The 19,198-nt window shown below is 38.9% G+C and overlaps 1 protein-coding gene across 1 annotated transcript in view; it reads right to left on the bottom strand.

The window, feature by feature from the left end:
* Positions 1-4,221, bottom strand: part of arhgap17b (Rho GTPase activating protein 17b) — a 58,540-nt gene extending 54,319 nt beyond the window's left edge. The window contains exon 1 of the mRNA XM_028454866.1: positions 3,895-4,221. Coding sequence (XP_028310667.1) covers positions 3,895-3,947 — 53 coding nt within the window. The 5' untranslated portion in view covers positions 3,948-4,221. The remainder of the gene's footprint in view (positions 1-3,894) is intronic.
* Positions 4,222-19,198: the final 14,977 nt, after the last annotated feature.

The raw sequence follows: 19,198 nt of genomic DNA, 5'->3' as shown, positions 1-19,198 counted from the left end.
TCTAGTTGTTAGTGTTTATTTTGTTGTTTTTTGGTTTATCCAGGTTTACTTGTGTTTAGGATTAACTCTGGACTAAGTACTGTATTTTTATGTATAATTTGTGCCTGGCTTTATGTCTTACTGTGTGACATGTAAAATGCTAAACCTCTTAAATAAAAGTTTAAAAAAAGAAAATAAACGTCCTTAGATTATTGAACGACACTTGTTACAAGCTACAAACTGACGATTTTATATTACCTTAACAGTGATGTAAAGTGGGTGTGTGCGTGCTTGCAATTCTCTGCTGTTTTACTGCTCTTACACAACATGTGGAGCAATGTATGGGAGCAATTCAAAGCCACTTAGACATTGGCCTATAGGCAGCTGATACACATACTCTATCTTTATATTCAATTATTTATTATTCACATTATTTGCCAGCGTCGAGGACCACAGTACTGCATGTTTTAGACGTTAAGCTGCTTTCAAAGCTTCTATTATACTGATAATGTGCAAACTAAAGCAGATTTTCTCAACTGGTGGGTTGGGATCCATAAGTGGTTTGTGGGGCATTTAAGAGGACATAATTAATTCAGTACTTTTATTTTGAAGGATACTTTTCATGTAGTAAAGTGCCATCTATTCCAACTTCTGTTAGAAGTACTGGTATAAACAAGTTCTGATGAACTACAGCCGGGCCCGCGGAATGTCTCCGCGCCAAATACCACGTATTTCCCAAGAATTTAGTGAAATGACTCTGACCGCTGAGTAAAACAAATGAAATTGCGCAATGTAAAACTTAAATCCACGTTGAATTGCCTTTGAAACAATATATGACAGAACTGTGTTCCGATGAATTCCTCCGTAATATTTGACACGCAAATGAATGAGAAATCGACTTTTGTTTTTTTTTTATTTGGGGCCCCCAATCAGAAATTGGGCTCCGAGCGTTGATGCGTACACATCCATAGATTATACCTATCAAATTTCAGCCCGATTCGTTCACAAATAACAGAGGAGTAGCGATTTTAACTAGTGTACATAAGAAGAAGAAGAAGAAGAAGAAGAAGAAGAAGAACAACAACAACAACAAACCCTCCAATGTGGCTGAATTACAACAATTCTGTAAAGATAAGTGGGCCAAAATTCCTCCACAGCGTTGTAAAAGACTCATTGCAAGTTATCGCAAATGCTTGATTGCAGTAGTTACTGCTAAGGATGGCCCAACTAGTTATTAGGTTTAGGGGGCAAACACTTTTTCACACAGGGCCATGTAGCTTTGGATTTTTTTTCTTCCTCGTTAATAAAACACTTAATTTAAAAACTGCATTTTGTGTTTACTTTACTGTTATCTTTGACTAATGTTGAAAATTGTTTGATGATCTGAAACATTTGTGTGGAAAACATGCAAAAAGAAGAAGAAAAGCAAAATATTCTACAGCTCCTAATGTGATTAACAGTGATATTATTACTAGGGCGGGGTAATATGGACCAAAACTCATCTCAATATGTTTTCTTAAAATGTTGATATACGATAAAATCTCGATAATCATAAATCAAATTAAGTTTTATCAGAAAGATAAAACCTCAGGTTAAATTTCCTGATGTAGAATGCCACACGGGCGCATTTATTAACAAACAGCTGCACAGTATGTATGTGCCACTTTTAGCTTTTTCTCCTATAGGGGGCAGCATGTGTGAGTGAGTTCTGTAGTGTGGCTTGTTTAGGGGAAGATCTGGGTTAGGACGCACTCATTAATCCATCAAACTGTGCTTTTAATGCTGTTCTAAAACCCTAAAAGTATTTTAATACAAAATAAACTAAAATATAAAAATACATCAATATAGGCAATATTGTGTAATTTTCTATATCACCAAAATACAAAACTTGATACATCTTGAATGTCGATATATTGCCCAGGTCTAGTCAGAAGTACTGTTCTACTTTTTTCTCTGAATTGAAATATTGGATTAATCCATTTTGAGTTGTTAAATGAAAATACTTGGAACAAATATCATTGTTCCAGATATTTTTGCAAAGATATAATTATTATATAATAGCAACAGAAGAATAACAATCATTCTATAGATCCTCATGTGATAAACAGTGATATTATTATTTATACATGTTTTACATATTAAACTACCCTATATTTTTCATGTTAGTTTGTTGACATTAAGTTAACTCTAGATCAAATGTGTGTGACTGTCTTCTTCTAATGGCCATAATTGGCTCACAGTTTGATGCTAATTAAAATAATTTTATTAACCACATTTATCATTTTTTCTTATTATTGATCTACTGTTAATCTATGTATTAACTTGCTTAAGCTAGCAGCTTCAGACATTTAAAATTAAATTTTGTGAGAAAATCCAAATAAAATGCATTTAATAAAGCCATGTAGCCTTCCACCTCATTCCTGCTACTTTGTGTAGGATTAAAGAGTGAAATACGAGGGAAATGAATCAACACTTTTCACAATAAGAGCTGCAGATAAAGGTTAACACCTTTTGCGGGTCGAGACCCCATTTTATGTGACAAATTTCTGGCGACCCCAGAGAATTTTTTTAATCTCTAAAATTAGTTTTCTTGATCATATTTGTTATAGTGTGTTACAAATACAGAGTAGTAAGAATTAGTGCACAAAGTCATGACATGTGCCAGCTCAAAAATTCTTACACTACATTTCATTTGAACTAGATTTATACATTTGTTTGAGATTGTGTGTAGTGTTTTAATTTGAAAAAAAAAAAAAAAATGAATTAAAGCTCTGAGCTTTCTGTGGTGTGTATTTTTTTTTTTATGAAAGTGTCTATTTGTACGGTTGCCATACGGACAATCCCCGGTGCTATTGCTACTGTTACCAAAGTACACGTACGTAGCGCCTTAGGGTTATGTTATAACCCAATATCGCAACAATTTTTAGGTTTAGGGTTAGGTGTAAGGTTCGGGTTTAGGCTTAGATGTAGGTGTAAGGTTTAGGTTTAGGTGTAAGGTTAGTTTTAGGTTTAGGTGTAAGGTTAGGTTTAGGTGCAAGGTTTAGGGTTAGGTGTAAGGTTTAGGGTTAGGGTTAGGTGTAAGGTTAGGGTTAGGGTTTAGGGTTAGGTGTAAGGTTAAGTTTAGGGTTTAGGGTTAGGTTATATCCCAATATCGCAACACCTTTTAGGGTTAGCGTTTGGTTTAGGGTAAAGTTTAGTCTTAGTCACGCAACCTAAACTGACCAATGAATGACCTATCACATGACCTAAACTGACCAATGAGGTGTGCTGCTTACGGATAGAATGTCGGTATATTGATACAGTAACCGTACGAATAGCCACTGCCTTTTTTATTACGCAAAATGGATCGAAAAAAATAAATAAATACTGTTTTATTCAATAATGTATTCTTATTTTATCATTGCTAGACATTTCAGGCAACCTCATTTTATTTCCAGGCGACCCCACATAAAGTCACAACCCCAAGGTTGAGAAACCCTTGGTTAAAACTATTATAATCACCATATCTCATGAAAATAAACAGCTGTCATACACTCAGGACACTGGGGAAAAAAAGAAACTTATTGTTTTGAATGAGTCATGCTACCTTTCCTATCACACAGGAAGTTGTGCCCATAATCACATCTGAAGTAGCACCCCAAGGAATAAAGATTTAAGAAATAATAATAATAATAATAAAAATAAAAATAAATCATTAAATATAATACAATCACACATTTAAGTTGTGCCCAAAACCATTTCTAAAGCAGAACCTGAAGGAAAAAAGGTGACAAAGTATTTGCAATGAAGGACGTAGCCGCTACATTTTAACTATTAACAGTTATGATGAGTTGTCTAATAAAGCACTGTATGAGATTCGAGTGAACACACAGATAGATGATGAATGTATATATAAGTCAATAATGAAACACCCACCTTCCAACAGTCTGGTTGGCCAGCTGCTTCATGCGGTTGAATTGTTTCTTCATGTTCTTTCCAGAAGTTTGCGATCCCACAGACTCCAAACTTTACGCTACCTTCCAGACATTAAAGCAGACGTGGAAAAAGTGGATCATTCACAACTTTTCTTTAACCACCGCAGAGTGACTGAGCATGACTGAACCGGTGAGGTCAGTGTTAAAATCCCGCAGGCAGAGCCAAGAAGCGACGGAGAGCCCGAGCCGCCCCCATAGCGTATGTCTGTTTCTCTGTCTGTCTGTGTCTCTGTCTGTATAGTGAGTGACTGGAGCAGTGCTAAGAAGGCGGAAGTGCCTCTACTTCCCGACTGAGCTGCATGCGTGCGTGCTCACCACTGACATGTGATAGCTTTGTTGGAAAAAACAAAACAAAAATATTTGAATTATGAGAAAGTCGTAAATATGAGATAGAAAGTCAGAATTATGAGTTAAAAAGTTATAATTATAAGAAATAACGTCGTAATTATGAGAATGAACGTCATAATTACAAAACAAGATGTCATAAATATGAGAAAGAAAGTCATAATTATGAGAAATAAAGTTATAATTATGTGAGAAAGTCATAATTATGAGAAATAAAGTTATAATTATGAGCTAGAAAGTCATAATTATGAGAAAGAAAGTCGTAATTATGAGATGCAAACATATGGTAAATGGTAAATGGACTTGATTTTATATAGAGCTTTATCACCACAGTCTCAAAGCGCTTTACATATCAGCTCATTCACCCATTCACTCTCACATTCACACACCAGTGGGACAGGACTGCCATTGCAAGGCGCTAGTCGACCACTGGGAGCAACTTAGGGTTCAGTGTCTTGCCCAAGGACACTTCGACACATAGTCAGGTACCGGGATCGAACCCCCAACCTCTCGATCAGAAGACGACCCACTACCACCTGAGTCACGGGTTTGCTGGGTTAGGGTTAGGGTTAGAATGGCAACATTAACTGTTACCATTCTTAATTACATTTTGAATAATAATTCATTCAAAACATATTTTGGCTGTTTGTTCAGTTTTTAGAATGTAATACATGGAAGTGTAGAAAATAGTAGAAGTACATGAAGACACCCGTTTTCATGCAAAGTTGGTAAATGAGGGCCAATATGACTCTTCTTAGTAAAAAATCTGCAAACGTGTCTCACAAGTGGAAGTGTTCATTTAACTCTTATTGCAAAATTATTCTGTCACATTTTTATGAAAGCCCGTTTCAGCCACTAAAAAAACACCACTCAAAGTCATAACTATGAAAAAGAAAGTCATAAATACAGTATAAGACAGAAAGTCATAGTTATTTCTATCTCATAATTATGACTTTCTTTCTTATCATTATGACTGTTTTTCTCATAAGTATGACTTTCCATTTCATAATAATGACTTCCTTTTTCATAATTAACTTTATTTCTCATTAGTATGACTTTCTCATAAATATGACATGCTATCTCATAATTTTGACTTTCTTTCCTATAATTATGACTTTCTTTCTTATAATTATGACATCCTATCTTCTAATTATGACTTTCTATCTCAATTATGAATTTACTAACTCATAATTATGACTTTCCATTGTGATTTTTTATTTATTTTTTTAGTGGCGGAAATGGGCTTCCATATTTATGAGTGGGGATTTTTGTTATTTCAGTGACGGAAACAGCTTTCTATAAAAATGTGACAGAATCATTTTGCAATAAAGTGTTCAAAATGTAATATAGAATGGTAGCAGTTTGTGTCGGTAAACTGCAGCAAATGTGTTTGTATCTCATAATTATGACTTTCTTTCTCATATTCATGACATTCTATCTCATAATTACAACTTCCTTTCTCATAATTATCACTTTCTATCACATAATTGCAGCTTTATTTCTTATAATTATGACTTTACTAACTCATAATTATGACTTGTTATTTTTCTCATTCAGAGGGCCAGAGTTGAAAATGTTCTGTTTCCTCCATCCCTTGTTATTCCACATTTTCTATAAAGTGAGCTCCAAACAGGCGAGTTGGATTTTTCTCGCGTTATGTGATATATCACAACGCAAAATCTCCTCCTACTGACAATCCTGGCTCCTCTGACCCTATAAAAATGTGAGCTCCTTCCTCTCAAACTACCTCACAGCTAAAACAAATGCAGCGGTTTAATATAGAATATACGTTATACATTATTGTCATATATGTAAAGCTACATACACCAAATGTGTTCTCTGTATTTAACCCCTCCCTGAGGAGCCGTCAGGGAGCAGTTAGGGTTAATATAAGAGAAATATGGTCTGTATATATATATATAACCTAAAATATGAATCAAAATTATTTTCAATTCACCGGGAACACACTTGTTGCTAAAATATTGTGTTAATAAATCGATAACTAAAGATAGTGTATATCTAAAATTCCAGCCAAATCAGTTTGTATGTGTTTGTGTTCTGCAGAATATCTCATCTCTGAGGTAGAGAAATTAATGGTGGAGGATACTGAAGTAAATGCACTGGACCCAGAGCTATAAATGCAGACGTACCAACTCACACACCACCTATCAAACTCTTACGCCTCCTTTCTCGCTACAAGGCTCACAAAAACCATAACTCAGGACAGGATTCAAGCATTAGAACTCTAATAAACAAATACTTTGATGCCATCCAGGACCCTCACACTGACAATCCACTTGTCTTTTGGGATGAAAACCGTGACCGGTTTCTACCGCTCCCCAATTTGCACTGAAAGTGCTCTCAGTTCCTGCCGCATCTGCACCGGTTGAGAGGGTTTTTAGTAGAGGGGGCATTACCATGAGACCCCACCATGCACGTTTGGGTCACAAAATGCTGCAGTCTCTGGTTTTTCCTAAATGCAACCAAGCTCTGCTTTAAATTGTGATTTCTCATGTTTTGGGACATGTCTGTCTTTAGCAAACACACCTGTTTGTTTCGTCATGGTGGTGAGCTTGATTTTTGTCTTTGTCTTTATGTGAGCTTGAATTTGTTGTTCTTTTTGTATTTTGGTACATAACTCATTTAGGCTGGGCATTTGATGTCATTTTCAGTTGAATTGCTAAAGAATATTTGGTGTCGCCTCCTGGACTGCTGGGGGATAAAATCATAAAACAAAGGGGAAGACAGACAGGGGAGACAAACAGACATGAATGAGATGAACTGGGTGTGGAACATGTTGTGAGTGTGTGTAAGTTTGTAGTTATGGAAGTATGTATGTGATCTATTGTGGATGAAGTTTGCTGATGAAAGTTCATTCAGGTACCTGGAAGATGATGTCAGGGTTGGACCTGGAGGTGCTGTTTGAAGCAATGCAGTAGGACGTGCCACCATTGACTTCTGTTGCGTTTCAACAGAGTATAGCCCCTTCAGCCGATCCAAGCAGTTCTGGCCTTCGCAGCTGGGTTAGAGAATGGCTCGTGGCTTACCCCAATGGGTCGCGGGCCGGGCTTCTTTTCCGGCTGTTACGCACGTCACTAGATGCTGGATTCGTCTGAACCAAGCAGCTGTTGATTCCAAAAATCTAACTGTTTCAACTAAAAATAAAATTAAATAAATGAAAAGGTGGGGAAGGGAAACACGTTGAGCATGAAACGCCAGCGTCCCAAAACTGAAATTTTGGGCGGTTTTCTTCCTTTTAAAAAATTATCTTTCAGACTCGCCTTCCAAGAGGAAAGCTTCGTTGATTGGTTTAAAGTTGCCAGCATCTCAGCTGGCTGCCTGGAGGTGTGTCTGGGGTGTGTGTTTATGTGAGACAATGACAAACAGGAGGGATGATTCCTAGATTTACACATAAACCATAATAATGAGTTCAGCATATTCAAATAATCTTTTCAACATCATATCTTGAAATATCATGTATTACAAAAGAGTTTGATACCAAACACGACTGGAAAATAGCCTAGGACCACTTTAGGAACCGGTTAATGAATTTTACATGTAATTACTCAAACATAAATGTCAAAAATCATGTTATGCCTCTTCTTTACTGTATGGTTGCAGTAGATACCTTAAACTAATTTTTGTGATGTTTTCTGGTATTTTTAGCACTTTTTAAATGAGGAAACATTTAAAATAGCATTCTGTGGGTATAAAATTATCTGAAAAGAGTGGAATAGGACAGACAATATTTGCAATTTCATTTTCTGCAGAAACCATTCCAATAATGTTTTCATTTGTGACTTTTCAAACATAACACAGTTTCTTTGTTCTCACTTCTTCACTTGGACACATCTCAGAGAAAGCCTGGGAAGTGTCCTTGTGTAACAGCTCACCACAGGGGGTCAGGGGTCATTGGGACAGTTCTGTGATCTTACAGCATCCCAAAGGTATCTGTTTGTAAAGGAGGGAGAAGACGGATGTTCTTCCCCCGTGTGGAGTCGTAAAAAGAGTTCGTACTGAACATTTCAAAGTGTTGGGCCAGTCTTGTCAGCTATTATTGGGTTCAAAAGGCTGCATAGTGGGGTTAGCTATGCACCTCAGAGTTGCCGGGGGCAGTTATGTTGTAAACAGTTCGTGATAAAGAAACAGGCTCCTTGGTTAATTCCTGTTAGAAAGAGGGTCTTTAGGCTTGATGTGGTTTGGTTCCCTACAGCGGGCTAAACTTTAGACATGTTGATCCAAAATACCTGTTTCAGGTATTACCACTCAATCCTTCCCTCTGCCCACAGCCACCACCATTATAGTTAAGCCTCACGCCTACAACTTCACATCTCACTCTCACTTTACAGTAATCAACTCCTCCCCACCCGTCCATTTCTCTACCTTGAATCGCAACTCCCTGCTCTCTTCCCCCTCCACCTCCCCCACCCCCTCACCTAGGTGTAACACTGCCCTCTCTTTTTATATTCTCCCTTTAATAAAGTGTTTCTTACCCTTCCTTAGGGAGGGCTGGTGATGGTCACAATTATGCAATAAAATAATGCAATTTATTTAATTGCAAAAACAAAAAAAAAAATGCATTGCTGTCTAAAAAAGATTGCACTTCTTGTAGTGTTGACCTTTGACAGCATGTGCAGACAAAAGAAAATGTCAGAAAAAAGAAAATGTCACAATATATATGGCGGATGCTTTAAGACTACAAGGGAACCTCAGCTTCCCCTAAAATCAGTGGTCAAATATGTAGTGTTGTGTGTACATTTTATTGACTAAATATATGACAGAACACATGTATGTTTAGTTCAGAATCAGCTTCTTATAACAGGAAACTGACAGTGACAGCGTGACGTTCTTCATTCATTACCGCAGCGTCACAGTGTTAATAAACAGTGGTGAAGTTCAGCTTCAATTGACTTCAATGGGACAGGGTTTAGGGGTTGATCCACTGCACTCAAACTAGACGCTCATTGGATAAATGCTCGGTTATGACGCACTTAGTCCCGCCCATCGGACGCCGGGCTTCACAGGAGGTCTATGGAGCAGTGGGCTGGATCTGTCTGTTCCGGACGCTGGAATAATGGATGATGATTGGATGATCTGTCTCAGGCTAATTCAATTTTGATTGACAGCGAAATGAGCCAATCAGAGAGTATGACGTTGTAAGCACACAGGCGGGTTTTTCAATTATTTCAGTCCGTTGCTCTGTGTTGACACGGAGACTTTGCAATGCTGATCCTCTCATAGCGAATCAACTTCTGACAAACCTAGTGTCTGTTTTTGGTGTTTGTGGAGACTGTTACTGCTTGTATTGTGAGACTTTTGACCAAACACTCACACTCCAGCGCGCAGCAGCTACGCGCGTGCGTGTGCGATAATCTACAAATAGTTGTTGACAACAAAATGTGAATTCTACTAGAATTCACATTTAAATAAACAGATAAATTTTCTGAAGTAGGCAGACAATGAGCTTCCCCTGCATGAAAGACCAGCAGCCGCCACTGATATTTAGTTATGTGAAGCAGTATAAACATGTTTGTTTTTTGTTATATATATATATATAAAATGTTTTGCATTATTTGAAAAAAGGTAACTTACATGAATGTTATATATGTTGGGCATGTAAGCATTTTTGCTTCAGCCTGTTTCAGTCTTTTTATATATATTTTTAAATTGTGGTTTGTTCGAATATTTTTTTGTTAGACTGAAACAAACAAATAAACTGGAGGAAAAAAAACTAAGTGAAAGAAATGCAGTTGAACAGAGAATGTAGGCATCACGTCATTGACCAACATGTAAATAAATAAATCTCCTTTGACATCAATACTTGTAAATATTAAAATGACTTATCCCATTAACGAAGATGCACATTTTGGCATATATCTCTGAAAAGGCTGGTTCAAAGATGGCTTTTTCAAAGGTGAGGTCAATGACACCTTTTAACCTCTCTTCAGTGCCGATGGTCAGCATCAGCACCTGTGTCATGAGCTTCTCAAACTTCTGTGGGGTGAGTTTGTTCAGGATACTGCGGAACTGTTTGAGAAAGTCCTTTGTTTGCTCTGAGTCCCTTTTCTTCCAGCTTCTTATGTTGAGAGCTGCACACTGATTTGTGGGTTGAGGGTTTCCAGGCTTTCTCTGCCTTGTTCAGCTGCACGTGGTCATTAACTGACAGGTCTCCACAGATGCATTCTCTGCATCTGTGTAGAGGTGAGACAAAGAGGTGACCCTAACCCTAACAGCTCCGCCTCCTCCTGGGCCGGAGGAAAGGCCGCAGGGGGCTGGGGTTCTGGTTCTGGTGCTGGAGCTGGCTCAGGCTCAGGCTCAGGTTGGACCCCTACCTGCTCCTTAGTGGGAAAAGAACGTTTAGAGGATCACAGACACTGGAATTGTTCTGCAAATTCTACCAATTTTAGAGGCATGAAAAAATGTATGAACTAGTCCATAGGTTCCCAGAGTGGGGTACGGGGACCCCCAGGGTTACGCAAATTATGTTAGGAAGTACATGGATAAAAATGAAGAACAGCGTGACAACATTGGAAACTATAATATGAAGGGAGCAGCAGTTAGGCGCAGAGGTGAAAGTAATGGATTACAAGTACTCACGTTTCTGCAATTGAGTTGCTTTTATAGGTACTTATACTTTTTAGAGTACATTTCTAAATCAGTCATTTTACTTGTACTTAAGTATGTTTTAAATGAAATTAAGTCATTTCTTACATTTCTACACCCTAACGTTAATGAGTAAATTATTGTTTCTTGTTTCAAAATGATCAACAAACATTTTTAGTTTCACAGTCAACAATCAAATATTTGATAATTTTGAATAAGATGTTTTCTTGTATCCTTACAGAATATTATTTTTATTATCATATAATATTTGTGAACAGGATAGGTTAAATTCAGAGACAAATGTCACTGTAGGGCTACATTGTATATGATATTACATTATTATGTTTTATTAAGTGTGCAGAATTAGGGGGTACATGGCTTCAGGTTAAATGTCTAGGGTTTGGGTCAATTACATTTTTCAGTCACAATTACGTTTTCAATTATACATGTTCAATTACAATTCAATTATGATTACAGTGACCATTTTTTCCCCCAATTAAAATACATTTACAATTATTAAATTATTTTATATCTTCAGAAAGTCAATTACAATTAAATTTTCAATTACTAAATCTAAATAACAATTCATCACCTGGCACAGTAGTTTCTGTGAGGGTGGGGGGAGCAGGCTGAGGAGGGAGGTCCTCTTTCTCCAGGGGGGGCTCCAGCTGGTGGGGTGCATGTGAGCTGTCTCCACCTGTACCCCACCATTGCTGGTGGAGGAAGGAGGTGGAGAAGCATCCATACCATCTGTAACAGGATATATGTTTTTAAATATTAAGGGTGGAATCTTGCTGTGTTTGTGAGATATTTGGATATTTACGGTGAAAGTCCTGCTCTGAATCTATATGTGTATGTGTCAGGGTTGGGGTCAATTACATTCTTCAGTTACAATTACATCTTCAATTATCCATGTTCAATTACAACTCAGTTACGATTACATTGAATGCCATTTTTCGTCCTTGTGGGGTCACCAGGTAGACGTGGTGGGGTGCCACTGGTCGAGGGCCACTGCTGGAATCCTGGCTGTCCCTGTTGTAGTGGAGCTGCAGAAAAAGGAGAGTTGATGTTGTTATGGTCAATTATTATATTCATCATCATATCCTCAAATGTATGTTCATGTGTACAATTTGTCATGTTTTAATACATGACGACTCCATTAATCTTTACACTTTTGAACAGCTGAATCATGATTAAACAGTACAGATCGTATTATTCTCAGTGCAGCACAGTCTCTGCCAAGCCAGAATCTCTGCTCACATGCAGACATACACTGACGCACACACTTATCAAGACAGATAAAGACTGGAGCCAAACCTTCTCATAACATCTTCATCATCCTCCAACATTTCCACTATGGCATCTGACTCCCTCCCTTTTGTCTCTCACTGTTGGGACCTTTTCTTATCTGTATAAAAAGCTTAAGCTGAAACTGTTAGAGGGCGCGGCACTTCCTTCGGACGTCCGCCTGGACGGACGCTAATTTTGTTTCACTTTGTTCCATTTTGTACCTTTTTTCTTAGTTTAGAATAAACATTTTTTATATAAAATCATCAATGCTTCTCCTGGATTCCATCATTCAACCAGAGCAATGAATCATGTCTTCAAATGAGGTCAACCGTAAATTCTGCCGTAACAATTGGCGTCGACGAACTGAATCCATCTTCTGCTCTGTGGGGCATCGACCGTGGACCAGCACTGGGACACACTTGAAGCCCCGGGGCTGGCCCGCGGTGGTCCGCCCTCGGACAGAGACTGGAGCACGAACCATCGGTTGAACCTCAAACACCAATTCGGACTAAGGTAAAGCTGCCTTTATAAACATATATATATATATATAAATTTTCATTTACATATATATTTGCTCTGTGCTGATTTTTTTTGGAACCAGTCAAGCATTGTATTGATTTTCAGCTTTGAGCTTTGATTTTGATCCTCAGCTGTTCTGTGTTTTGACGCAGTGAATAGCTATGAGAAGGGCTCAAATGGTTGAGGTTCTATGCTTTTTAATGCTGTAGGTTCTCTCTGGTTTTCTTCGGGCTCGGATATTTTGTTTAGGCATAAAATACGGCTGGTCATTATTTACTTTGGTTTTGTTCGGACACCCACAGCCTGTGAGGTCCTGACCATAGATAGACGGGCAACAAGGTTTCCAAAACATCCCAGCGGTGCCATGATCTGAGTTCACCTCTGTACCGAAAGATTAAAACCCCGAATCTAACCTAAATTGTGTTTCTGTGAATCAAACAGATGAACAACCCAATAAACAAATAATATATGCATACGCATATACAATCTTGGTATGATGTGAACTCAGATCATGCTTTCAGGCGAGTTTTATTTATTTATTTTTTTTTTTATCTTTGTTTTTATTTTGTTTAAACGTGGAATCAGATTTCTCCCTTTGGCTTGGCTTTAATGCTTTCATTTGGACGAGTGTCAGCTTTTGAGAAAGGGAGAGAAAGACAGAGAGCCAAACACACACACGTCGCTGCTGTGTTTTTCTTTTTTTTGGACGTGTGACCACACACACACACACACACACACACACACACACACACACACACACACACGTACAGAGAGAGAGAAAGGGAGAGAGAGAGAGCACACACACAGGCACGCGCACGGGCGCACGCACACGCACAGCCACACCCATCCCAAGAGAGAGGTGGCGCCCCTCACTGGCCAGTTTAGTGCACTACACACTTGTGACAACATTGTGATTTCTCACCTCTCCTGTGCCTACAGAATAGTGCCATTACACACAGACACTATTTTTATTTTATTTTGATTTCATGTTTGATGGGCAACACACACTCAAACACACACACACAGATGAATACAGTATTTCATTTTATTTTATTTTAATATTACTGTTACCATCATTATCATTTTTTATTATTTAAATTGTTAGTTTCTGTTGGCTTTGTGGTTGCCCCCTGAAGAAACGACATCTTCAATGAAAGAATGAAATCACCTTCAACTCTTATGCTAATAAAATGTCAACATCATTCAAAGGACCAAGCATCAGAAGGAAATGGACAATCAAAGGTGTGTGACCTTTCAGGACTCAAGGACTCAAATCCCATTCAGCAAAGCAATGCTGAAATAACTCGCTCAGTCCCAAGTCAACTCTTCATCGTCTATGAATGGGCCGCATGCCAATGCCCCATCATCAAAGACTGAGAACCTGTGGGCGTCGGAGTGGACACTCCCCCCACCAATGAGTTGCGAGTTAAACGCCACGACTACTGCCTGAATGATGGGCAGCAACTGCAGACTGGTCACACGTCTGCTGGAAATCTTCACCAAAAAGACACTGTTTCAAAAGCCACAAGGATACCAAGCAACAAGAAGTCCACCACAGCCTTTGGTGGTAGTGCTAAATCACTTTAGCCTTGAACTTTGGCATGGAGGGGGACAACTAGCAAATAGCCAACAAGCTTCTCCTTCGCACAATACTAACCCCTCTATCTTCTGACTGTGCACTAGATTATTTTGTTTTCATTTATTCTCTCACACGCAGACAGACCAGACATACAGTCACACACCCACATTCATAACTATGAGAAACACAGAACTTCACACAGAACCCTTCTGTTTGCCACATGAGATCAAGTGTGCCCATCATTTATCTTTGCTTTTATTCATTATGTTGCTCATTTATTTACACTGCTTTTGCCTTTATGAGAAAAGAACAAACAAAAGGGGAAGAAAATAGTGTTACTGATAAGGTTGTTTTTGTTTGCTTTTCTTTCATTTATTTTCTTGATTGAGGGGAGGCCCCCCACAATGCAAGATATGGTTACATCCGCTGAAGACAGAGCCCTCTGTTGCCTCAGCTTTTGGAGCTGAAGTTTTAATTTTTATTGGCCATGATTTTTTTGAGCTCACACGTTTTTCTCCTTTGTTATTTCTGAACGATTCTTCTTTTTCTCTTTTGTTTTTACTCAATTTCAGGAAAATTGAGACAGAGATTGAGGACTGCAGCCTCAACAAGTTTAAATTTTGACATTTTTTTGACCGATACCCTCGTAAACAATCTGTACCTTACCCTTTTTGAAGCTGCTTGCGACAGACAGCCTAGTTCAACATTCATTATTTTCATTTTGCGCGCCTCCCCCTTACCGCGTCGGACTGTCTGGCCGGCCCAAAGCCACTCGACAGCATGGGGGGGGGTACCAAATTTTTCCTGAAAAAAAAATGTCCCATTAGTTGCTCTGAGTACATAGGCAATTACTTTTCAAGCAAGAAGTCCTGGTTTAATGTGCAGAAAAAGGATACACCTTGCTAGGGAAAGCACTCTTCGGGGGATAGTGGTCCACCTGATTTGATACATGCTTGGTAACCGAATACCGTTCTGAACAAATTTCTACGTTCCCTTAGAGTGAGGGTTATTAGAGGTTGCGTGCTCCGTTCAATCTTAGAGGTGCCCAATAAAGTCCTGACAGTTGAGTTTCCCCCAGGTTTGGTACCGGGGTTGAGTTTGTTTCCCTCAGGTTGCAGACCGAGGTTGAGTTATTCCCAAGCTCTTATTTTTCAAGAGTGTAGGTTGAGTTTCCTGCCGATTCAGAGGTTTTTTCCTAGACTTCTGGAGTTTATGGTGGTTGAGTTATTCCCAAACTCTTATTTTTCAAGAGCGGTGGTTGAGTTTCCTGCTGATTCAGAGATTCTTTTTTACATTTCTGGAGATGGACAGCGGTTGAGTTTCCCCCAGGTTGGGTACCGGGGTTGAGTTTGGTTATTGTGCATGGCCGTGCGATTTCTGCCTGATCAGCAGCTAGTAGACTGTCAGTACTGCAAGGGACAATACTCTAAGTGTAGACTCCGCCAAGGCGGAAGTAAAAAGGAGCGTACCTCTTAGTAATCAGACGATACCAGTAAAAAGCAATTAATTAACACTAAAAGGTTGCCAAGCATGGGGGGGCAATAAGAGCTCATTGACCCCGAGAGACGAGGTGGACTGGCTATCGCCATTGGTGGGTTAGATGAGACCTATATTCTACTTAGACACTATGCAACAAAACCTTGTGAATGCATGGACGTGAAAATTGAGGCATGAACGTGTGCGGTGCATGAGTGACTGAATGATGACACGTTACGTATGCCTGAGAGAACCGCGTTGTGAGTGCGAATGTGCCGTGGACGTGTCATTGAGTGATTGACCGATGAATGGCTGTTTGACTACACATGTTCCTCTGTTTCACCTTCTTTTCCTCCTGGGTTCTGATGCACTTGATCTTCTCCCTGTTTTTGCCAATTATGTAGTGGGGTGTTCAGAAAACACTGCTGCTTGTTAAAAATTAAGGTTTTAGGCCTTGGGCCTTCTAAAAAGTTACCAGGTTTTAAAGGTTTTTTTCTGGGTGTTTAAAAACACCAAACGACGTTTTTATATATGATACCACTTTCAGTGGAATGACTGGCTTTGACCTTGACTGACCTTACTGTTCATGTTCAGTGTCCATGTTTTTTGTTGTTATATGTGTATACTCGTTGTGGTGTGCACTTGTCTACGTCTTCGTCTTAGTTGTTGTTATTATGTAGCTTTTTCCAAAATACAGGTCGCTGTAAGGAGACGAATCAGATCCAACTAAAGAAAAGAGATATTTTAAATTATCCAGTTAAGTCTTAATGGTTTCCTCTCTTTCTGTTTCTGAGTGTTTCCTAACAGAATGCCACCGCCTTCTCGACTCCGATCCTTCCTCTTCGCCGATATGCCTGGTCACTGCTTCTTATGATGAAGGATGAGAATTAAAGGGAAGTATTGTCCATAACTGTAACTGGGAAGCAAAGGGGAAATAGATTGAAATAGACACGTGACAATATGACATATTGTGGATGTTCTAACATAATATCTATTCCAGAGACTACAGCGACTTCCAATCCAACTGCAAAAGTGGGGACAGATCTTCAAATTTCCAAAAGGAGCGTACAGTTGACCCTGGCTTTGACCTTTATGGCTGAGGAGAAGGAGGTCGAGGAGGTTGGAGGGCACAAAGGCAGGCGGACACAAGAGAGAGGAAAACGGAGACACATCCAAAATGATCAGATAAGTGATTTTCCAATGATATTTATCATATGGTTTTAAGAATCCAAATGTATTCTTATGTAAAAAAAGGGAAGGGAGGGACCAACGTCCCTCTGATTTTTGATTTATATTTTATCATAGGAAAATAATATACCCCAAAACCCTCCAACCATTTTCTTCTTGTTCCAACAGCACTTAGCGTGCAAGACCATAAAACACCTTCACTGGGTTTAGACACTTTTAAGGGAAAAATTAAGAGTTCTCAACATTGGGTTGGTGGCCCAATCTGGGTCGCCTGAGATTTAAAAAAGGGTCCTCCTGAAATTCTTGATAATTGATTGAAATAAGAGATAGTTTAAAGTTAAGTAACTTCCAAGTATTTAAGGAAGCTCTCCAAACCGTGCTGGGGCTCGTCACCCCTACGAATGGGATAAATACAGAGAGCAAAAGACAATATGATTGTTCGACTCAACTTAACTTTAATTCTGTCTAACCTTAAAGGGCCAATAATCTTGCTAAACTCTGGTTCAGACACAGAATAGGAGACACTTTTGCCACCAATTGACCTTCAAAATTAAGTAAATTACATCTCAAATAATAATTATGAGGGAAAATAATGAAATAAATGACAAATTCAGCTCTATAAAAGAATTAGGCTATGTAATTAGGTGTGGAGTGTTAACATTATTCGGAATAAATAAAGGATAGAATAAGATTTCTCCTTCACAAATAAGAGATAGCAAAGAAACAAACAATTTAAATAAATAAATAACATCATTTATTTATTTGGTTAAACTTATTTAGCTTTCTCACATCTCCATGTCTCCCAATTGTATGTATTCATCTTGGGAAGACATGTAACCACACTCCACACTTGTCCGACTTGCATGTCCTTCTCCGTCCGACTTGCATGCCCTTGTAAACAGTGGTTCTCAAATTGTTGCTTCTCACCAGGTAAGTAGATGTACCACAGATAATCACTGCAACTCCAGCTATGCTTCTTCTTACTCCAGGAAAAGAAAATCGAATTAATACTTCCTGCTTTTCTTTCAGCCTCATATTTTCCCACTCGCGTGCGAATGCTACAGATAACATTGAGCTAGCTAAAAGCTCACTAACCCACACCTAACCATTGTGTGATTGTGCAGCAGCACCTTTTAGGATCTGAAAAGCTCTCAGATCCTGACCTCTGACCTGTCTCTGCCTTCCTGGCCATACTAACTATTCATTTAGTTAGTTAACTAAACCTAACACCCCTAAACTTCTATTCTATTCTATTCTATTCTATTCTATTCTATTTTATTTTATTTTATTTCATTTCGTTTTATTTTATTTTGTTTTGTTTTGTTCTGTTTTGTTTTTTCCCCCCCCCCCCTTTTTTTCTGTCCAGGTACCAGCTAAAGCCTACCAGGTACCAGGTACCAGCTAAAGCCTCAGTAGTGGGATCGCGCCTGTGTTCAGGTACCAGCCAATCCCAAGAGTTCTGTTTCGGTGTTTTTCCCCCTCTTCTGTTCAGGTACCTTCCGATCCCAAGAGAGGTTGCCAGGTGTGTGGAGACTACCCTTCCTCAGACAACAACCAATCATCTACAACGCCGACCGGAAACGAACGACCCACACGGCAGTGAAGGTCGCGGAGCAGGCAACATGGATCCAAGATGATTGCCGACACCAGCTGATGCTGAGACGGAGGCTGACCGAACAATGAAGGGGGAACCGACAAGGCCACTGAGACACACACAAGAAAACACTCTAGAACAAGGGCCTAGCTTTGTTTATAAGCCACACCAAATGCTCATAGCTAGGTTGAGGGAGGACAACCTCACACCTAGCTGCAGGAATACAGTCATAAACCCTTCTGCTACGATTGAGGAAAATACTCAAGGTTCTTCACTCATGATGCTATTGGTTACCCCAGTTACCACTGAACTCAGCCGATGAAGACGAGTGATGTCCTTGATGCAAATGATGATTTTTGCTTATCTAGATGCAATAAAGGATGATTTTTGATGATTCATGCCATTGATAATAATGATGAAGTTTTTTTTAGGTTTATTTCCACATTTTTCTTGATATATCTATATCCGTGCCTCACAAAAGAAGAATATATCCAATGTATGACAATAACGATGCTAATGGTTAACCCTGACAGACAGCAAAGGTGGAATATGATAATTTTGTTTCTTGATTTGGTCGTTGATGCGACCAAAAGTGGGGAATGTTATGGTCAATTATTATATTCATCATCATATCCTCAAATGTATGTTCAT

Source organism: Gouania willdenowi, chromosome 8, assembly GCF_900634775.1.
Source record: "Gouania willdenowi chromosome 8, fGouWil2.1, whole genome shotgun sequence".
Taxonomy (NCBI): domain Eukaryota; kingdom Metazoa; phylum Chordata; class Actinopteri; order Blenniiformes; family Gobiesocidae; genus Gouania; species Gouania willdenowi.
Note: the sequence above shows the minus strand (reverse complement) of the source record. Positions and strands in the feature narration are given on the sequence as shown.